Below are 22,251 nucleotides of genomic sequence, written 5' to 3'. Positions count from 1 at the left end.
AATCTTATAGATCATTTTCAAGCAACAGAAATCTGAAAAATTAGCAAATCTTGAATAACCTTTTAGAGAAATAACCATAATTTTGGAAAGTGTGTCACAAAGCTGCAACTGGAGCTGGACAAAGCAAGCCAAGGGCAGACAAGTTCACAGAACACAAGATACTTCAAAGTGTGTCTCAGGTTTTCAGTGTGTTGTTTCCAGAGGTCAAGAACAGAAACAAAATGCTGCCTCCTCATGTTCTCACTTTCTGCAAACACTAAGTAGGCAGGTCTGTCATGACCTGTGGGGTCTGCATGACCCATATCTGTCAAGCAGCTCAGAGGTACCATGCTACCATAAACATTTTCAGGACAGAGATCATTCAATGCTTTGCTGGCCAATAACAACAGAGGAATATAAAGAATTTTCTTATATGATTCATTTTTCAGGTGTTTCTGGCAGTGGTAGTTTGGATGTGCTTCACACACCTGATTGATTCAGGTGAGTCTTAGAAGTGCAGCAGAAAACAATGTTTTCCAGGAATTTTTTCAAATTGATGCAAGCAACAAATTTGGCACTTGGATAATTCTTAGTTATGACACAAATTTGAAACAGCAAACTAACCATTTTTAAGAAGGCTGCCATATCTAATGCAGAAATAATAAACTCAGACTTGCCTGAAAAGAATAATTCTGGCATCTAACAATATATGCTTCATATCAAGCAACCTGTCAACACTGTGCTAACCAGAAACACAGAGTCCTGCTGGCCGGGATGGCCAAAGGGTGGAGAGACATGGAAGGTCTAACAGATGACGCCTCTGCCAAGGAGTCGCCATCAGCTGAAGAAGTGTGGCTTTAAGTCTGAAATAAATTGAAATTAAAATAGAATCCAATAGAAAGTGAATGACTGAGTCTGACCTGGATTGTAAATTTGACAGTCAGGCCAAGTTCAAATGAACCTGGATCAGAAATTGAACTACCCTGGGATGGAGAGATTGGTGAAGCAGGCTTTCAGAAATATTTGTACCATGGAATTGAAAAGAACAGCACTTTCACATTCAAATAGCACATTTAACTTTTCCAGTCAAATACATGATTTGGCATTTGTCTCCTGTTTTCAACAAACATTTTTCTGTAGGCGTTCTGTCATTATTAATATATTGTTTTTGTTCTAAGAAGTAAAATGAGGGAGACATGTTGGTATATATCTGCATCTCACTCTGTCATATCTGCACAACGGATTATCACCAGGTACAGGATTATCACTGATAAACAATGGATTTCAATTACATGAACAGCCTAGATTTAGCCCGTCAGTCTGACTGATAATAGTGATTAGTGATCTGGATTTAGTTTGTATCTACTTGAAATGTTTCTGTTTTATTATTATCAAATGTTTAAAGAGGTTGGTGAATCATACAAGCAGCTGCTCTGATTCATGATGCTGAGAAACAGCATGTGATGCTGCCAAAAGGTCCTTTACTATCTTCTGGATACAGAACTAAATAAATCCGAATGTGATACATCCAGCTTCATCAGACCGAAGCTTGATTTGTGACAGAAGTAAATACTGTTTTAATGTAAAGTATTTGTCCTATAATACTACTGTGTATTTAACTAAAACACAGTAGTATTAAAAATAGTGTTAAAATAAATGTTTATATGAACGCTGTTACTTGCATGTTGTCATTGTTGTCTCTTGTTTAAAAACTGTTTTTGTCTCTATATGCTGTCGCCATCTAGTGGTAAATATGGAAATAAACAGCTCAGCTTTCCGTACATTTTTGTAACCATAAACTTATTATTTTTGAGGTTTTTTGTTCTGGGCACAAAAATACTGCAAATAAATTTCTTTCCGAATTTTCATATAACTTTAATATTTTAGTGAAACAACTTCAGGGATATCTGCTGAAAATGATTCTAAACGAGAGAACTATTAGATCTATTTATACCATCCAATAATATATTTGGCTTTCACTTTAACACATCTCTTGTTCCACAGTTTATTAGGAGTTGTTTTCAGTTTCCACACTGATTGACTCTGAGAGCAGATTTCACTGGTCCTCTGGGAGATGGAGCGACTCATGGGGCTTCGCTAGTTTGGGTTTCTCTTCTTTCTCTTCCTTCTATAGACTGTGAATCTTGTGTCTTTGTCTAAAAGATGCACCCCCTCCTCCTGGATTTTAAATCTACACAAATCCCCACAAATCAGTGTTACTCTGTCCTGCTCAGCAGCTGGAGGGACCAAACAGTGACCTGAAGGATCAGAGCAAAGCCTTTGAGTGGGCAGCTAATTCCTTCTTTAGCCCTCATCGGCTTTCCTCTGTGTCATGCTGGAAACATGAACGACAAGTCAAAATTACACCCATCTGCTAGAAATATTTGGACATTGAAGAATGAATGAGAAGAAAGCTGGTCCTTCTCGTCGTTCTGTATTGTGATTTTTGTAAGTTCAGCAGCGGAAACATTGAAGTTTTTGTTTTTGCAGGATGGAAAATACAAGAAACAAGTTTAAATTTATTGTCACTCTGGGTCAAAATTGTGTCCATACAGGCTAAAATGAATAGCTATGTTTTCTCTACGTGGTTAAATCTTCTTCAGCAAGTTGCAAAGAAATCCCACTCTTTTTGTAGCCATGAACATAATCTTTGATAAGTGATTAGAAGAGCTGCTAAACTGGTTAGTTTCCCCCAAAAAAACAATTTTCAACAAGTTTGGTGTCATCTTGCTCTTTATAAATCCCCAAATCAGGTTTTCTAATATGCAGGTCCCTGCCAAACAAAGGGAAAAAAAAGAAATAATAATAATAATTAAAAAAATTATTTTATTGTTAAAAAAGTAATCTAACTTTTGAAATTAGTTTTGAAAAGCATCAAATTCATATGAAATTAACACCCATGAAGTCTGGATGTAAACTTCTAACAGCTTCTGCAAACTGTCTCTTTCACAGTTCATACCTTTACTGAAGAATATAATAATCCTTCTTTTTAATTATATTTACACTGTGGTGCATTTAAAATGGAGAAAACTGGGGCCCCTTCAGAACCCGTTTACTTACAGTGTCAGTGACTCTATTGCCCCCTGTTGCCCCAATTGAGCAGTAATACAAGATAAATTGACTCTAGGCTCGATTCATATACGAGCCGGCTGATCTGCTTCTGTTTGGATTGGTGCTCTAACCTATCTGTTAGCACTAATGGAGCCCAATATATAGATAAGTGTGTCTTGCCACAAAAATCAATATCAATGTGGCCACTGATGGTTTTTGAGTTAAAGTGCTTTGTTTGCTGCCATCACCCCGAAACAAAGAGGCTGTGGTTCCTTCTATTAACGACTCCCAGTCAACCTTGAGAAAGAGTCAGAGAGATGGAGGTAGAAATGGAAAGGTGGAGTGGCGGTGAAGGGTGGCACTAGTGGTACCAGCACCACTAGAGCGGGAGATTTGCTGGGAGATAGAAAAGCATCATCGATGGAGCCCAGCTGAGCTTTAAGAAGAGAGTGATGGACTGTAACAAACCAAAAATGGTTCATAAATGCTCAAAATAATCTTTCAGTTATTAAAAATAGATTATTAAAATTGTGTCCATTACACAAAGAAAACATATAGTAACCAAACTGTTGAAAAATCTGAAGTTTTCAAAACATAAATCTCAGTAGAACTGACCGTCCATCAAGCCATCTATAAAATAAACATTATAATTCCCAAATAGATTTAATGTTATTATATTTAGTTATATACAGGCATAAATGTTAATTGTGGTCCTACAAGCACACTACCTTAGTCGTAGATAGCTGGCTGCATTGACTTGAACTTGTTTAAATGGTTTCAATGGTAAAACCGTTTTAAGTGAATTCAAATAATAAACAGATTTTGTATTTTTAGGATTTAATTGTAAGAAGTTCAGCCAATTTTTTAACCACTAGAGTCTGATTGAAAAGTGTTCAAAAGAAAAACCTCTCAGATCTCAAACTTTACTTAATCATTTTTATTTTATAATTTTCTAAATTTTACTGAATATCGTAAAATAAGAAAGAAATTGGACAAAATGAAACTATGTCATTCTTTTTGCAAATGCTAATGGACATTAAGCTAGCAAGAGTCACAGTTGAGGAAATCTGAAGTTTAACAAAATCACATAAATTTATGCCAAACATTCAAAAAAGGATCATATCTGTTGTGTGAACTGAAAGCAAACCACATGGAATGGAGATTTAATCAGGATAAAATCCCGTCTTCCTGGTTCTGATGGAATAATGGACTTCATAGAATATATCTTCATACTTCTACATGCTACAGAGCGGTCCAGCTTTGTTTTGGGTTCTTCTGAAATAGGAAGGAGGTGACTGTGACGTAGGAGTATTATTTTGTTTCTGGTTTGACAGATGAAGAATTGTCTGTGTTTGAGTTTGATGGTGAAGTACTCGAGCGCTGGGCGTCAGGCTGGGCATCAGGCTAGGCATCAGGCTGGGCGGCAGGCTGGGCGGCAGGCTGGGCATCAGGCTGGGCATCAGGCTAGGCATCAGGCTGGGCGTCAGGCTAAGCGGCAGGTCGGGCAGCAGGCTGGACAATCTCTGTGGTCACATCTGGAAGCTTCAAATTCCCATATTCTTTGTCATGTTTGAAAATTGATGTTGGCTGTTCAGACATAGGTTTGATGGCTGAAAACATATTTGTATCATTACAGCTGGTTTGAAAAGTGTGAAAGAAAACTTGTTGAAGGATTTTTCTGGCACCTGTTTCTGTAGCACATGGTGAGCAGGCAGCTCTCCTTGGATCTGGGTGGATGGCCTCCTTGTTCTCACCATTTTCTGTTATCATGAAGAACTGTGGATGCATATAGTAGACATATTTAAGCTTTGACTTTGATATTTTTACAATATTTGTTTATGGTGGTAATAAGTTAATGAATAGAACTGGATTCATGGCTGACTAGACATTTCTGGTATCGAGTTTAATGTGGGTAGAAAAGCACATATCCATTATTCATAAGGTTTTTTAATAATCCATGTTTTCTATTCTGTTTCCATGAATATAAATTTGATGCATAAGTTTAGATCTAATGCAAAATGTTAGAATCCAGGTAAAAATAGTACATACAAGCTTATATATATACATACATTATACATATTAGCAAGCTGCATAAAAAAGCTTTTGTAGCTAACAAGATTCTAGCATCCTTAGAATCTTGATCTAAGATTCTGAGCAGATAATTTTAATCAGCTGATTTCCAAATCTTCATGCACAGTTTACAAATTTTCAGTTTAATCAAGATTTAATTCTTTCTAGATCCCGAATGTTAGCCTGTTTTATCCAAGTCAAAACCAGTTCTGGTGTGTTTGGGAGTATGATGAAACCAAAAGGTAAGTCAAAGTTTTACCATCTCGTTGTTGACTTGAGATGAAATTAGAGAATCTGGATGAAATCCTCATTTGTTGTTTCTTCCGCTTTGTGCCAGAACAGGCACCTGTAATGCAGACCCTCAGCATGATCCCATCACCACCATGCATGACAGTTGGTTCAGGCACTGAGGTTTGAAAGCTTTGTCTTGACTCCTCCAGACATGTTTTCATAACTTGTTAATCTTCCAACAGCACCATGATTTCAAACACATTCAAACTGGTTTGGATAAAGGAGGCTAACATTAAGCGGGTAATGAACTATGTTTAAATGTATCATGCCAGGATACCAAACAATTTCCATGAACTATCTGTTCTGAAATTAAAAGTGGTTAAATGTCTCGCTGGAATTACTCCAGAGCCTAGTTGAATGCTGTAAGAAGTTGTATTTTCTGCAAGTATGAGGAACGTTTATTCATATATATGTGCACAAATTTAAATTTGTAAGTAAAAATGTGACCATGTGAGAATAAAACAATTGATAGAGCTCTTACACGAGGAACGCTGGTGGTGGTCGTCTCAGACATGCTCCCATCAGTCATGCTGATCTCACTCACATTATCCTCTGAGGTCTGTTTGAGGACGAGTCTCTTAGATCTTCAGAATAAAAGATAAATGAAAACCACCGAATGTTTATTAGCCAGAGATGATAATCATTACTTCACTCACTTTGATTTTCTTGCTTCTAAAACATGACCTTTCTTCACTGTTTGTGGTTGCAGGTGAAACAAATCCAGCAAGCTCACAGACTTCACAAGTAAGCTTTCAGTCAAGTGCAGAAGGCAATTTGAGGCAGCGCTATTGGCGACCATGTAGCGTTTCCACTGAGGTCATACCTCGCCGACTCCATTTAGTAGCCGAGGAATGACCTATTTTTGTGTGTAATTGCTGTAGAACAAGCTAAACCAACCATGTAATTGAAAGCGTGCCATTTCCACTGGGGAAGCAGGAGTGTAAATACTGGGATGTTGTAGGACGTGGGGTTGTGTAGCGAGGCGCTTTGTGAAGCAAAATAAGGGAAAGAGCCGGCAGAAAAACGACAATGAAACAAATCAGCTACTTAAAAACATCTCAGCTGGAAACAAAGCAGAAGAGTTGGGCTTTACTCAGACAAGCAGGATTGCATGCTAGTTGTTCACCATTTGATTAGCTTCCCGTCGCCCCCTGCTGTCTGACAGAGGCCATTACATGGCTCTCACTAAATGGTGTTTGATTCACTGGAAAGAACGGCAGATCATTCTTTACACAACTGAACATGTTTCGGGTTGATTTTAATAACTGTGGTGTTAAACCCTGAAAACCCACTTACAAGATTCTAGATCTGTTTCCACCGGCCTTGTTCAACTTTTAAAGCATCACCCTACATCTGGCCTTCACTACTGCCAGCCGTCACTTGAAACTCACCGGAAACAGTAGGTGATACAGGCTGTGATGGAAATGATGGAAATGAGCGCCACCATGCAGCCTCCAATGACCAGATTTCTCTCCTTCTCCTTCTCAGCCTGTTGGAGCTCCAGCCATTCCAGGTCACTGAACTGACATCTTGCCCCTAAGTAGCCTCGGATACAGCTGCACAATGAACACAGACAAATAAGGATTTTTTATCCTATTCAAGAAAATTCAAAACTTGAGATTCAAGCAAGAGGAAATGTTTAAACTCAAGTTAATCTTTAGATGAAATACTACTTTTACTTTGGCATATATGAAAATAGTTTTTACAAGAGACATGCAGCCACTTCACAAACAATATTTGAGCAAACCAGGAAGTTCTTCATATGCAAGGAAAGAATCATCAAATTTTAGGCACACCTCAAACAATCATAGATGTAAATTTGAAGAGGGAAAAGAAAATATTAAACATTTTGACACAATTTTTACAACTAAAATTTTGGAACGTGAGACAAGCATTTTATTTTATGCTCTTTGATTTAACCCACATTTTTTTGTTCTCACAAATGCAAGTCCAGCTTTGTGGTCTGTGTGTGTGTGTGTGGGGGGGATGGGTGTGTGTGTGTGTGTGTGTGTCTTTAGGGTTATTTCCTGCTGGACGGTGAAGCTCCAGTGTTCTGCAAATTCTAACAGGTTTTTCTTCCAGGTTTCTAGCTTCCATGTTTTATCATGGTAATAAAAACCATAGTATAAATGTAATAATTTACATAAATATCAAAGTTTCCAACTAAATGTTTAGTTAGCAAGCTAAATATTCAACTCCTAACAAATTAAATATTTAAACAAAACTATTTATGTAATATGCAAATTTTCTCTTCAATGAATGGAAGTTGACCATCAAAATAAAAGCTGAGTCTTACAAACCTCTATAAAAACTCCTGCTAGTGAAGCTGAATTACTTTAATTGATGCTAATGTTACCTCTTTGGTTATTGTTCCTTTTCTTTTTGATATGTACAACATGTCAGCCTGACAGATACGTTTAGTAACAAAACAAATACTTAGAAATTGATCTACAGCAACAGTGACTGCACCATTTTTCAGTCTTACCAACAGTTAGAATTATATGCTCTATTTTTAGATTCTTTAGTTTGAATCTATAAAATCTATAAATGAATGAATACTATAATTTTTTTTCACTTATGACAAGCTAATTAACCCAAATTATTGCTGTAAAATCTTTATGCAACTTTGCAAATGGTGTTCCATACGTTATCCCCTAACTTCAATATATATATTTTAAAAATGCCACTTTTCCTATTTGAAGCTACACTTTTAAATCTCCATATGAATCAAGCCCACCTATAATATCCAGCATGTCATAGGGGATTTCCTGCTATTAAAAAACGTTTTGTGGGAACATTCATGTGACTGTGATGTTTTTAACTCTGGTGCTCTGAGTTTCGGATGCTGGTGAATCCCTGGAATGAGTCAGTATTTCTGCTCTCCTGTCTGAGTCGAGTGATGCTCTGTCACCCAGGGATGGGTTTGAAGATTTATAATTTATTATGATTAATTATATTTAAAATGTGCTCGATTCTCTTTGCTAATAAGGACAGATACAACTCTTGTCTAAAGCATCACCCTTTAACAATCAGGCGTTAAAGTTGTAGGTGGTGGAACAACAGTGACACCTGGTGCATGTTGTCTGAAACAGCAGCTCGTGTCACAATTACCACAACCAAATATTCTCTGCCTAATAGTTCAACGTGCAGCAAGTTATATGGCGCACAACATGGAGTTTTCAGTAAATTCAGAGTTTAAGCCTGTGGATGAAATGGAGAGATCAGACATGAGGAGATGTATTTACTTGCAGGCATAGGACTTTAGCTCAGGAAAGTAGAAACAGACTCCGTGGTGCAGACAGTAGGCATCATGGCTGGGAGGGCACTTCTCTGCTGAGTTGCTGATGTGGTGCTGGGTCGTCACATCCATGGGAGTTTGAGATGTTGCCTTCGGCGAAGTGCGGTCCAGTGCTGAAGGACATCATTTTAGTCATTTTAGGTAGCTCAATGTGTAGAGGTGTCATAACTTTCTCCAACTGAACAGAAACAAAACTGAAGCTGTTATCATTGGACCTGAAGAGGAACGAGTCAGCAGAAAGCTTCAGTTATTACAGCTGGAAGCTGGTGTAGTTTTAGACTGTGACCTGAACCTTTAGAGCCACATTAAGACAGCTGCAAAGTTGGCCTTCTGTCACCAGAGGAACATTGCCAGGATTAGAGAACTATATCTCAGCAAGATCTAGAGAAACTCATCCATGTGCTTATCTTTAGTGGCATTGATTATTGTAACAGTGTCTTCACAGGTCTGCCTAAAAAATTCAGTCCCTCAGCTGCCGCTGATCCAGAATGCTGCTGCCGTACTGACCCACCAGTTCTAAAGTCCCTGCACTGGCTCCCTGTAGCTCAGAGAATTTAAAATACTGCTAGTTTATAAATCACCAACAACAGCATTTGTTAGTGATTTAACAAATACTGTTTGTTAAATCGACAACATTTTCCAGACCTCTCGGGTCTTCTGCTTCTGCTCTGCTATGCACCGCAGAACCAAAACCAAACATAGAAAAGCAGCTTTCAGCTTCTATGCTCCAGAAATCTGAAACAAACTTCTAGAAAACTGCAAAACTGTTGTAACACTGAGTTCCTTTAAATCAAGACTAGAAATCCACTTGTTTATTGTTGCTTTTGAATAATAATTACTAGTATGTAATCCATTTTAGTCTATATTCTAACTCTTCATTATTTTTCTTTATTCTTCCCCTGTAATGTTTTTTTGTTTGTTTGTTGCCAAATCTGTTTCCGAAGTGGAGCACACTATATGTCTCATCCATTTAAATGAAAACAGCTTGATCACTTGTTGCCAAATCTGTCAGACAGTTTCAGGTCGAGCTGGTTCAACCTGAGGTAGATCAAATGTAAACGCATAAATAGCTGCTAGTTTTGCCAGATTTCTATTTAGAATTGTAATTTCAGCATTAAGGGAAACCTTACCCAGACATGTCTGTCCGTCACCTGTAAAGCCTTCCTGACACAAACAGAGAGGGTTCCCAGCATCCAGCACACACCTGGCACTCACAGCACAGCGGAGCGAGGAACATTCATTCTGGTCTGACAGAGGAACAGAGTGACAAAATAACGCTGCAAAGGTTACTGGAGCATAAGAATAAAAGAAATGGTGCTAACAGGGCACCATTACCTGCAATCATCTTTTCTGTGAACAGAGCTGGGTCAGTACCTTCAGCCTTCCTATCATCACCCGCCAGTGGGATGATGCTCTCCTCATGTAATGTTTTGTTTTTCAGAGAAGTTAGGTTGGAGGTTTTATCGCCAGATTCTGTATAATAATGAGAAACAAACGTTTAGTTTAAACTTGATGGTCCCAAACGTATCTGAGTATAAATTTAACTACTTTACCTGCAGAAACATTTGAAGAACTGACAGACAAGCAGCTTTTTCCATCAGCTGACAGGGTGAAGTGAGGCAAACAGGAGCAATGTGAAAGTCCCTGGTTGCTTTCACACATCTGAGCACAACCTCCATTCAGGTGAAGACAAGCATTTGCTCCTGAGGAGAAGTTTTAAACACATTAAATTTGTTTTCATGGTTCACTAAGACACAGAATCTGATTTTCAGCTGGAGTTTAATACCCAAAATGTCACCTAGTGGCCTGATGACATATGAACTGACAGGAGATTGTATTCACCGTTGTTTATTTTGTCTACCTGGCTTAGCGAGGGGATGCACCACCACCACTGATGCTGGCTGAGCCAAGCTGCCATGGATACGCTGCAGCTTCTGCCCAGTCCGCTTGTGGACGCTCCTTATCTGTTGGTGCTCCCACTCAGATATCCACAGTCTGTCCTCAAAAACTGCGAGGTCAAAGGGTCGTCCTAGGACAATCCCAACAGAAGACAAGAGCATATAACTGAAGAGTTATATGGCCAACTGCACAAGGAATGGAAATGGTAAATAAGCATTTTTACACATTTTACCATTTAATGAATGGAAAGACAAATCTGTAGCTGAATAGTTTTAATTTGATCAAACTCAAGGTTGAACATGAAGGACCCTTGAGGCTCAGATCTGCTTCTCCTGGCATGTGCAGGAGAAGCAGATGGAGACTGAAAAAAACTGGTTTGTGAACTCAACAAACTTTGGCAAACAATTTCTTGCAACTAAACAATTTAATAAAAAAGATTCAGCGAAAGTGAAAACCCTCACAGAAACAGAATTGACACCAGTCTCAGGTGAAAGCAAGGCCTGGAACTCAGGATTAACGATCTACTTTGGCCTAAATATTGATAATCACATAATTATCAAGTAAAATCTTTATCATGTACCATTCAAGAAAAGTAAATAAATAAATAAAAAACTCTGATGACAAAATATTTCTGATGCTGTCCACTAGGTGGAGCCATTGGCCCAATGTTCACCCTCTGCTCTCAGCCGTCAGCTGTCACACCTGTTGCTCATCAGGTTAATTAGCGCACTGTGACGTCAGAGCTGCACACTGCAGTCTGAAATGGCCTCAGAACCGATATTTCCCCCTTAATGTGACCTTCTGTCTCTGATCTTTTCATTACCGTCTGAACAAAACAGATCGGATTTTTTTTTTTTTCAAATGCCACCATTTGGCCATTTGGATTTAGGATCACATGTGGATATGTGGTCAGTCTGTGAGGTCAGGTCGCGCTCATCCGACTTGAACGTCATTGTTACTCGACAAACGTCACTACTATGATGCGGGGAAGAACAACATGGCGGCCTGTGATGAGGATGAAGTTGTTAATGTTCTGCCTTCCATCGGTCAACGACTTTAAAATCGTAAGATTTGCTCCATAATTATCATATGATCTTATTTTTTATGGCCTTTGGCAGAACAATGGCAATCCTGCGTCACGTGACGTTCTGCGCCATGCACTGCGCATGCGGGACACTTTGCGGTTGTTTGCGGTTCTCATAGACCACATATCAGCCACATATTTGGAGGTGTGAACGAGCGATCCAATAAATCGGATTTGGTTCGCTTCCGGCTGAAGTGACTGATCACACATGAAGTGATTCCTCTGCTTGGGTCTCTGCCTGTTGCCTGATAAAAGCAGATTAATTTTTAAAGATTTGTTTGTGCAAAGCATTAAATCGGTTAGCTTCTGTCTTTTCTCCTGTTTTACCTTTAAAGCTTTATCACTCACCAGCTCCCTGCATGAACTGTGAAGATGAATGGATATTTATGTTTGTATGTATAAATTGTATCTGTATTATATTTCCATCTATTTTCCTAGATTTAAAAAAAAAAAAAAGTATATTCACCTTTTGTTGTTTCGTTAATAAAATATGCTTTATACATTTAGACTCTGCCTTACAGGACAACATGTCATTTATTTGTTTTTGCTCAGCATGATGACGACTGCAGATTTTTCCTGATACGTTTTGTTGTAATTTTCCATACCACAACCTGATCTGCAACACGCTTTTCTGTTTTGGTTTTTGATTCATTACAGATGTCTAATTTTGTTGAATACATGCTTCAAACAAACCTCACCTACTTGGTTCTCTATTAGGACCCGTCGATCAGAACCATCCAAAGCTGCTGTTTCTATCAGGCCCCTGATCTGGTCGCACCAGAAGAGTCGATCATCAGTGAAGTCGATGGTCAGACCGGTGGGAGACACGAGGCCGGTGCTGGCAACCATCACACGGCTGCTTCCCTCCAGAGTGGCGCTTTCCACCACAGGCTGAGCGCCGGTGTCTGTCCAGAATAACTTCCTCCAGAAGTAGGTGATCCAACATGAAAAATATAGATATCAGGTTTCATGATATTAGAAAAGTTTTCACACACCTTTAGCTATGGGCATTGAGAGTTGTTTTTTTATTTAGATTTGTATTAAAGGTCAAAATCAAAGTCTATTAGTCTTTGCTTAGTTTTTTAGTTTCTATTGCTGGGAAAAACAAAATCAGTTTAACTCACTTTGCTTGGGGATGAACCGCAATTCCTCTGGGCTTTTCCAGCCCTTCTTTCACAACAGTTTTCCTCTTCAGTCCGTCTAGTGTACTGCAGTCAACGGCTGACTTCCTGCAGAGCAAATGCAATAAATACTTAAATTCTTACAAAACCCATTTCCATAAACTGACTCCTAAAATGTGTTAAACTGCATAGCAACAGCCAGCTTTGTGCCAGCATTAATTTATTTGTCTTAGTAAAATTTCTATAGTTTTATCATACATTGCTCACCTTGTATCAGACCAGTACATAGTGTGGTGAACCCAGTCGATTGCCAGTCCTTCTGGAGAGTCCAAACTCTCAGAGACAAGAACCTCTCTTGAGCCAGTGTTCAGATCAAGCCGCTCTATCGTCCTCTGGCTGATGCTGGCAAAGTAGACCTTGAAATTCATCCCAATTTTTATAAAAAAAGAAATGTCATTGAGATGTTACAAATGACCACTAGATGGCACTGCACATCAAAACATCTCATAAGAGTGCAATAGAACATTATGTTTGCTAAGCTGTGAATAAAAACAAAATGCGGGAGGAAAACGGATGAAAGATGAAGTTTTACACGGTGTTGGACAGGGTCAAAGTCCAGAGCTAAGATTGTTCCTCTGGGTTCCTTCACTAGAGTTTGTTCCTCCGTCCCATCTGGGTTCATTCTTCTCACATCCATCACATTGGCCACGATTAGAAAGGCAGGAGGTCCTGAAGAAAAGAATATGGCATTTTCTAATTAGCTGTATGGCAGAAAGAGATGTAGGCAGTGACATGCATGCATAAGAGGAGCTTCTGTGTAGGCAGCTCTGCCTCTGCTGCCTGTTTTGCTGCAATGGCTCACCAGTTGCAATGCAGCGTTTGCCGTCTTGGTGGAGCCTGTACCCAGGAAGACATCCACACTGCCAGCGACTCGGGGTGATGGAGGAACAGAGCTGACTGCAGCCACCTCTGTCTGCTGAAGAGCAACCTGGAGATCAGCGTTAATAACACAGATCCAGATTTACACTCTGCTTCTGACAATATTTTGCAATAATTTTATGTATTTTTATTATTGCATCAGTTTTCACCGCTGACGGACAGCAACAGAAAACTTGTTGGACATCGTGTTTCCTGTAATTTGTCCCTGTGTTCCTTTTGGTATAGTGAAAGGTTCATTTTGTGCTTGCAACATTTTTGTGTGAAGTGAATTCAGCCTTGTATTCCACCTCCGGCCACAATTTATTGAAATAAACTGCTAAAAAAAAAGACAAATAACTGAATTTGCAGTCTCAAAGCTTACAGAATGTAACTATTTAAACCTTTAACCCTCATGTTCCAAACCTTTTTTCTTTCTCCAGGGAATGCGAAATGAATCTGATATTAAACACGACCAGCTTCTACTAAGAAATACACTCTTTGGAGTCAACTTTTTATTTTTACAAACCTTAATGTGCAAAAATAAAGTCACAGCTCTTAAAAAGATTTATGAAGAAGTCATTTACTACAAGATTTTCTTCAGGGTACAAAGTAGAGCATGATATAAAGCAGATAACAGGAAGTCTTAACGAAGTGCAGTAAATTTGATTTCATCTTTATTAGCTTTCAATCTTTATCAGTCATGAAAAGTGCTGATTTAAAGATGTTTGCAGCCTTTCAGAAAACACAGAGACTTCTGGTTTTATGATGTTCACTTTGTTTTAAAATAGTAAAACTGTGTTTTACAGAAACTGCACCCAGTAGCTGACTTCACCTCTGAATAATTAATATTTGCTCACAATGGGAAGACAAGTAGAACAGAAGTTTGTTTCTGTTCTGTCTAAATAATATCGACCAGCTTTTTGGTTTGTGAACATTTCTTGTTTTAAGGTTTGAAGCTCAGCTGTGGCATCGGCTCTGATGAGGCTCGTTGGTTTCAGTAAAACGTCAAATTGTTAAAAAGAGCAAAATGATCAAAAGGCCTCTGTAGATTACGTTAGAAAATGTTTTGTTTTACAATACATTCTTTTGAGTTACTTTAACAAGCTGATTACTCAAGAAATCAGCTTGTTAAAAGAAACAGGAAAAATATAATAAGAGTTAAACAAAGAAGAAATACAGAGGAAACTGCAATAATCCTAAGCTTTTATATAGAAGACAACCGGACTTCTTCAAAATGTTTCACCTCCGATCCAAAAAGCTTCTTCTGTTCTGAAAATGGTTAGAAGTAAAAGTATTATGTTTTCAGAACAATCACATTAACAGGACCATGTGTCACTTCGGACACTGAGTCACTAGTCCTACCAGTGATTTAGCTCAGTGTTTGGGTTGTTGTTGTCTGATTATCTGAACGTTTCCCTGAAGATGCCTTTCGAATTGTTTTGGTAGACGAGTTAAGGCTGCAAAGTATGAATTGGAAAGATGAAATCTGAAGCTGCTCCTTCTGGTCTTGTTTATTCATGTTTACCATTAAACATGAATAACCTTTCATCCCTCTAAACCCTCCATCTTCTCTGACCCAAACATTCACATTATTGTCTCCAATAAGCCTCTTGTTTTTAAGCTGTAGCTGAACTTGTGATTCTTGACCCGGTGAGTTTGCTCTCCTGTGTTGGACCATCTGTTTGTACAGGTACCAGTGAAACGCCTGTTACTTCCAACCATGTTAAGAACTGACAAAGTTTTCTTCAATGTCTGCTTGAACTTACTGAAGCATTTAGAAACGACCCTGATGAACACAGAGCTTAATATAAATATTGACTTTTTTTATCAAGCTGAAATCTTAAGTTTTTTGTGTTTTTTTTTTTTTTATGATGTTCACTGAGTTATGCCTAATTACTTTTTAAAACAGTTTTCCAAAGTGATGGCGCTAGAGAGACGTCACAAACTGGGGGAAGAGGAGAAACAAAGCGGATAACAAAATTGAAACTTATATATTGTTTTATCATACATTTTAATTATATTTCTTTAACCTAATCTGTATTTACACCATTATTTTTAAAATAAATTGTTCATTTTTCTGCTTGGCTCACAGTCAGTTTTCTTCCTCAGGCTGATGGATCGATCACCAAACGGACTAAATGTATGAAAACGACCAAGAAAACGACAGCAGCCCTGCTGTGGAGCCTGAATACTCATGGGAAACTAACATCAGAAGGAATGAGGTAGAAATTATGCTAAATGAATATAATAATTATGGAATAGTAAATAAAGTAAAAAAAAAACTTCTAAAAGTTGAAGTTTTTCATCAATTATTTTGTTGTGTTGCCTGTCGGAGATCCTCAGCCAGAAGCCGGTGCTGTTTGAAAACCCCCTGCTGGTTAAGTTCTTCAACAAATTCTAGTCAGAGATTACTGGACCTAAAGTTTGTTAACTGGACCTGATTGGTGTCACATTGTCAGTACCGGTGCAAGTGTGTCCATCCTCCTGTAGAACCGATCCCTCAGGACAAACGCACAAGGCCCCGTGTTCTGTTGGTATGCAACCATGTCCACACTTTATGATGCCGCCACATGGTGTTATTTCTGTAAAATAAATTTAATAACAGATTAACTTTGGAACAAGTTTGGAATAAATATGCAGAGGTTTAAAGTGAATGAGTGCAGGAAATGTTGCATGTTTGAGACGTTCCAGCGTGTTTCAGGGCTTCGCTGGTGGTAGATGAGCTGGATGGACGTCAAGCCCTTTAGGCTCTGCTCTGGTGAAATCCCTTTATGAAATCAGGTCTAATCCCATTAAAATAGTAGAAAGTGTGAGAAACTCACACGCAGAGGGATGTAATGTTAGCTCACAACAGAGCGAGTGAAAGTGGATGAGAGACGTGGAGGCAGGCTGTGATTCTGATCTGGAAAGTTAAATTCCTTCTGCTGAAAAGTGTTTCTGTGGAAAATGCTCTTGACATTTTTGGGGGGTTAGATTTAAGATGTGACAAACTCCTGTATTATTTTGAAAGTCAGAATTTTGCATAAAACCAACATGATGAAGCTGCATTGTTATGCTTGTAATCTCTGCTCTCATCTCTAATGTCTAACATGTTTCTTCTCCACTGGACCTTGGCAAAGGTTGTCTACTAAATACCTTCAACAGACAAAGCTGCTGACAAGATATGTTCCTTATTGCAAATGTCACCTCACCATCTAATCCCATTGTGCCTGGGAACCTCTCCTATTGTGCAGTGAGATTAGGGAAGAAGAGATTAGGAGTAGAGTCGGACCGATATAGCACACAGGCAGTTTTATCTGCTAATACTGGCCCATCACAGGGTAACACTGCCTGTTTTAGTTGTCTGCTTTGTTTATTTGTGTTTTGAATGAAACTGTGAATATATTATAATGTGTATGTTTATTTGGTACCTTGACATGTCTTCCCGTCTGGCAGGAGGGTGTATCCTTTGGGGCAGGTGCAGAAATATGAGCCTGGGATGTTTTCACAGCCAAGAGAGCAGCCGTGGTTCCAGTGGGCACATTCATTCACATCTATGTCACAGAAAAACGTGATTTTTATTTCAGTCAATGAGTAGCTGCAACTTTTTGTGTCCTGATTGCTTTATTTCAACAGACTCCTGGTCCACTAAGACGTTATACACAACAACACATACAAAATAAAAATGAAATCTTATAAAAGTCTTTGTTTCCACGAAGCCAACTAGAAAACATTGGTTTCGACATTGGTTGAAAACTTAAAGTTTTTTGGTTTTATGACGTTATTTGACGTTCAGAATAGATCAATCAGATGTAAAGATCAGATGTGAAGATTTGAACAACTACCATTCTGATTGTGTTGTTGTTTAAAACTGAGTTACCTTCACAGTGAGTGCCATGGTTACTGAGAGCAAAGCCTTCAGAGCACCGGCAAACCCCTTGCTCCTCTAAACGGGAACACACATTCACACAGCTTCCGCTTTGGTCATTACAGCCTGTTGGACGAGAAGACATTCATCACCGAAGCTCGTTTACTTATTCAAATGTGGAGAAACTAAAAATGAAGATGACATAAATGAAGCAACCTGGAAATAGTGAGGAAGTATCTGCCATTGGCTGGATGATTGGATGGACCACCTTTATGTCCACCGGAGGTTTGACCATCGGTTTTCCATTAACGTCTATCGGTTGTCCTCCAGTGTATTTGTTTATTTTTCTTATAACGCCGGATGCAGCATCAGTGTAATAAACATTCTCCCGAAAAACCGATATTCCAAGTGATTGAGACCTAAAAAAATATGTTAACATGATATTGTTAAAAATTAGCATCACTGTAGATTTACCAAGCATAAATGAATGAGTGATCAGACAGAGGGCTTGTTTACTGAAGTGGCAGGTCCACGATGTGCAGTGAGTTTCCACTGTAATCGCAGGAGGCGACGGCTCGCTCTCCTTGGAGACCAAGCTGGACCCAGAACAGCCGTTTGTCTCCTCGGTCAACAGAAAGAGCCTCAAGTTGCTCCTCCAGCTTTAAAACGGTCATTTTCATTCCACCTGAGAGATCAGATCGCTGGATTTCTGACCCACCAGACAGCCAAAACAAAAACCTGAGAACATTTTGGAAATTGTTCACATATATTCTGAAATATTTTTCATCTAACTTTATGCCCATGATTAGGTCATTTTTATTTTTCACACAAATCATACAAGAGAAATCCGACTCCAGTCAAAACATTAATTATTTCTGTCAATCTGCCACCAAAAAAACTGCACAATGATTTCATTGTAACTGGATCATTTACCTGTGAGTGGGATCAACATTTATAAACTTTGGTTGAGACAAATGTCTTAAAATTGTCCTCTCATTTTTTCCATTTAAATCCATTTTCTTGATTTGACCCTTTATGCTGCTCGTCCAGAATACGCCGTTCCCAACCCAGTCCACTGTGAGCCCGGAGATGTCTTTGGCAGATGAATACAGTTTCTGCAAAATAAACATCAATTTAAACGTCTTTAGTCGAAAACCTCTGACGGTACATGATTTGGGAAACTCTAATCTTCAAGCTGGCATGACTCTGGTGCTGGTGATGTCTCCAGATTTCTCAAACTTGGTCACAGTTGTCCAACTGGATGTAAAACATAAAGAGAAATAAAACTTGTACTAAACCTCTAATATTGCCAAACCTCAGGCCTTGTAGACCTCATCTTAAATACTCACACAAAGCAAAGGATCCACTCCAGATTTCTAAGCATGAACCCTGGAGCATTTTTGGATAATCACCTGTCTGTGTGCTCCTTGCACCGATGCTTTGTAGATGCTGCCAGTGCGCCTGTTGGCCCAGTAAAGCCTCTCTTCTCTGAAATGAAAGTCGAGAAGGATGGAGCTTCCTGTTCCAGCAACAAGCCGTCTGTGGTTCTTTCCACCCAGGCTCATCCGATGGATGGATTTACCATGACCAAACAGGAGGAACGGCTGAGAGGCTTGAAGGAACCAAAAGACACAAATCTTTGCAGGTGCTTTTTAGAAATTTCTTTCCAAGGATTTTAAGATGTGCAATAATAATCCAGTTGAAGCATCATACTGCATGAAAATGTGTTTTTAGTCTATATAAATAACTTGTGTGATGATGTCAAATGCTTTTTATAATTTTTATGCATATAAGTTAGTAATTTACTGTTATTCTTCCTCACGTTCACAGGTAATACAGTATTTGCAGTCTGCTTTCAATGGAATTCAAACACGCTTACAAACTCTGAAGTTGGTTTTGAATGTGGATGAGACAAAAGCAACATTTGTTTCATACTCTAGACCAGAAATCCTGCTATTGCTTACAACTGCTGTAGGTGCACAAACTGAGTTTCAGTAATTATAAATATTTTGTCTTTATTCTAGATAAAGAGCTTTCTTTTAAAAATTGCATAGCAAATATTGAAAATGAAGATTGAGTTTATTCTCATAAACAGGCAATGTGATTCTGTTAAACAGTGTCACTGCTTTTAAATAGTTTTTTATTGTTTTATACTTGTGCATATGTATTCATTAGTTTTGTTTAGCCAGATTGCTGTGTATTGCAGACTTCTTGAAAATGAGAGCCAGGTCTCAACGGGGTTTACCTGGTTAAATAAAGGAAATAATAATAATAAAAAGTCTAATGAGAGTAAAATGCTTTTTGTGCAAGGAAATAGTTCTTAAATGGCGAACGTTGCTTTCTTGTCCTCATGTTTTCACCCACAAAGAGAAAGTTTCTATACCTCGTCACAGTTTAACAGTCGTTCTTGTCACTCTGCTGTTAACTTGTCAAATTATTGAAATGTCTTTTCAGCTGCTTCTTAATAAAACATCATCCCTTAGCAACCAGCAGCTCTTTCTCTGAACCTTGAATGAATTGCAGGGCAGTCGCATTTATGTCTGTTTTAGATAATAACAGGGAGCTGAGTTCCTTTCCAAAACTCTGCAGTCTTTATTTAAATACCCGCTGTCAGAAAGTCGTCTTTTGTAACGGTCTCATGTGCGTCCATAGACACTGCTGCTAACTCAGTGGAATGATGACGAGTTTCACCAGACAAACAACGTACCAGGACGTCTGGTCCCGGTGATGATTGGTCCCAGTGATGACCGGAACCAGTGATGATGGGACTGGTCATCACTGGGACCGGTCATCACTGGGACCAATCATTACTGGGACCCGTCATCACTGGGACCAATCATCACTGGGACCCGTCATCACTGGGACCAATCATCACTGGGACCAGTCATCACTGGGACCAATCATCACTGGGACCAATCATCACTGGGACCAATCATCACTGGGACCAATCATCACTGGGTCATCTTGATAAATTACTGGTTCAGAAGTTCACAAAATGCTCCCAAGGATGTTTGACTAAGCTAAGAAATGCTGTGATGCTTTACTGGTTTTGCAGCATAGCAAGGAGGATTTAAGTTCACAAACATATTGTGATTTTTTTTTCATTATTAATTTATTTCATATGTTCATCAGCCAAAATAGGAAACATACATTCATACTTTAGTTGATGTGTTAGAGTTGAAAATGATTTTATATTTTGAACTTTGAATAAAATAATACTTTTAGAAACTTTCAGTCTCTATATTATGCCTCTACATAATATATTATGTAAAGTTTTTACAATTAATATATACAAATATATAAAAATTCCACCATTTACTCATGATATGAGTAAAATAGTTTAAATAATTTTTGTAGCATAATCTGATGGATGAAAACCTATAGACTGTATATTCAGAGGAAAAAACTGAATAGAAATTATTTGTTTTTGACTAAATCTTTACTAGCATCTATAATTCATTTAAAATAAAAAAATATATATATTTTAAATGCATACATTTAAATGACAGTTTGTGATAAATGGTGTGTGCTGATAAACTGAAGTCGACCATTTGGGCTTCAGCATCTGTAAACATGTGGCTCCGCCAACAACTCAGGCTGACATCCACCCACAGGACAGTCTGCTGTCTGAGTGAACATTTGGTGAAGTTTACTGGATCTTCCATCATGTTTTAGAAGGTGAAGCCCTTTCTGTTATCTTTATTCTATTCTTTATGTTAACAAATTATTCGTAGAATAATCTGTTTTCTAATATTATATGCTGCCATCAGAAATCTGCAGAAAAAACATATTTTTTTCACATTTGCACAATACTGTGTGTAATCTGGGTAATCTTTCATATCTTAGCTAGATCATGAGGTAGGTATAGGAGCTTCATTGTTCTAAAGTAAAATCCACATTTCTTGTCCAGCTATTAAATTAGTTTTTGAAGAATGATGAAAGGAATAAGAATAATTTGCCTGGAGCAGTTTCAGGTAAAGTGCATCCAGCAGTTCCTTTAGAATCAGAGGTTCGTGTCATAAACTCACGCGTGCAGCTGCTGTTTCTTCCCGCTCCTGAAAGGCGTTCATCCCAACACGCTGCGCCCAGCGCCAAGTTTCCAGTGCTTTGCACCAAAAAGAAGACCAGTGCTGTTTTAATCATTGCAGCCAGCATAATCCTGTGTTCTGTTCCTGCTGCACCTGCTCACTTTGACTCAGGCATTTCCACTGTCATCACTGGCACACAAGAATTCCCAAAACTTTAGCAAAGTTTTCTTCTGTGTTCTTGGCATGGTTGTCCGACGCTGAAGCCAAGAGAGAGCGTCACCGACCAGCAGATGTCCTGCTGGGGGATGCAGGACCCCTCTGAGAAGACTGCAGGCCTCTCAGGAAGAATAGCAACTCTTTCTGCAGCTTTACACTTAGAAAAAAAAAAAAAAAACCTGTGTGAGGTCTGGCTCTCTCCCCACTTTCAGGATTCTGACTGTCTCTTTTGGAAGCAAAGCTTGAAATTCCTGACACTCCAGTGGCAGATTTTGCACATCTAGTCCAGCATTGTAGCAAGACTTGCTCTAAACTGATCTGAAAAAAGGTCCCAGCAACTCATTACTCTCCTTCCCCACCCACAGACCTGATCCTTGTTAGACGGATGGATGTTTTTGAGGAAAATTAGGAGAAATGGGCCTTATTTACTCGGCTGTGGGAATCCTAAG

At 38.7% G+C, this 22,251-nt stretch overlaps 1 protein-coding gene across 1 annotated transcript; it reads right to left on the bottom strand.

Moving 5' to 3' along the window:
* Nucleotides 1-4,027: 4,027 nt before the first annotated feature.
* LOC129360259 (pro-epidermal growth factor-like) lies at nt 4,028-22,050 on the bottom strand. The gene is made up of 22 exons (XM_055030361.1): nt 21,587-22,050; nt 18,971-19,170; nt 18,492-18,673; nt 18,075-18,296; nt 17,775-17,977; nt 17,571-17,684; nt 17,122-17,244; nt 16,174-16,293; nt 13,656-13,781; nt 13,386-13,522; nt 13,061-13,209; nt 12,797-12,901; nt 12,371-12,594; nt 10,551-10,718; nt 10,243-10,392; nt 10,025-10,162; nt 9,820-9,936; nt 8,637-8,802; nt 6,783-6,947; nt 5,873-5,975; nt 4,716-4,806; nt 4,028-4,640 (listed from the first exon to the last, which is right to left on the bottom strand). The coding sequence occupies exons 1-22, from the start codon at nt 21,711-21,713 to the stop codon at nt 4,519-4,521; spliced, it is 3,252 nt and encodes a 1,083-aa protein (XP_054886336.1). The 5' UTR covers nt 21,714-22,050; the 3' UTR covers nt 4,028-4,518.
* Nucleotides 22,051-22,251: the final 201 nt, after the last annotated feature.

The sequence above is a fragment of the Poeciliopsis prolifica genome, unplaced genomic scaffold (genome assembly GCF_027474105.1).
Source record: "Poeciliopsis prolifica strain line A6 unplaced genomic scaffold, Auburn_PproV2 SCAFFOLD006, whole genome shotgun sequence".
NCBI classification, from domain to species: domain Eukaryota; kingdom Metazoa; phylum Chordata; class Actinopteri; order Cyprinodontiformes; family Poeciliidae; genus Poeciliopsis; species Poeciliopsis prolifica.
The sequence above is the reverse complement of the archived record's forward strand: the minus strand, read 5'-3'. Positions and strand labels throughout refer to the sequence as shown.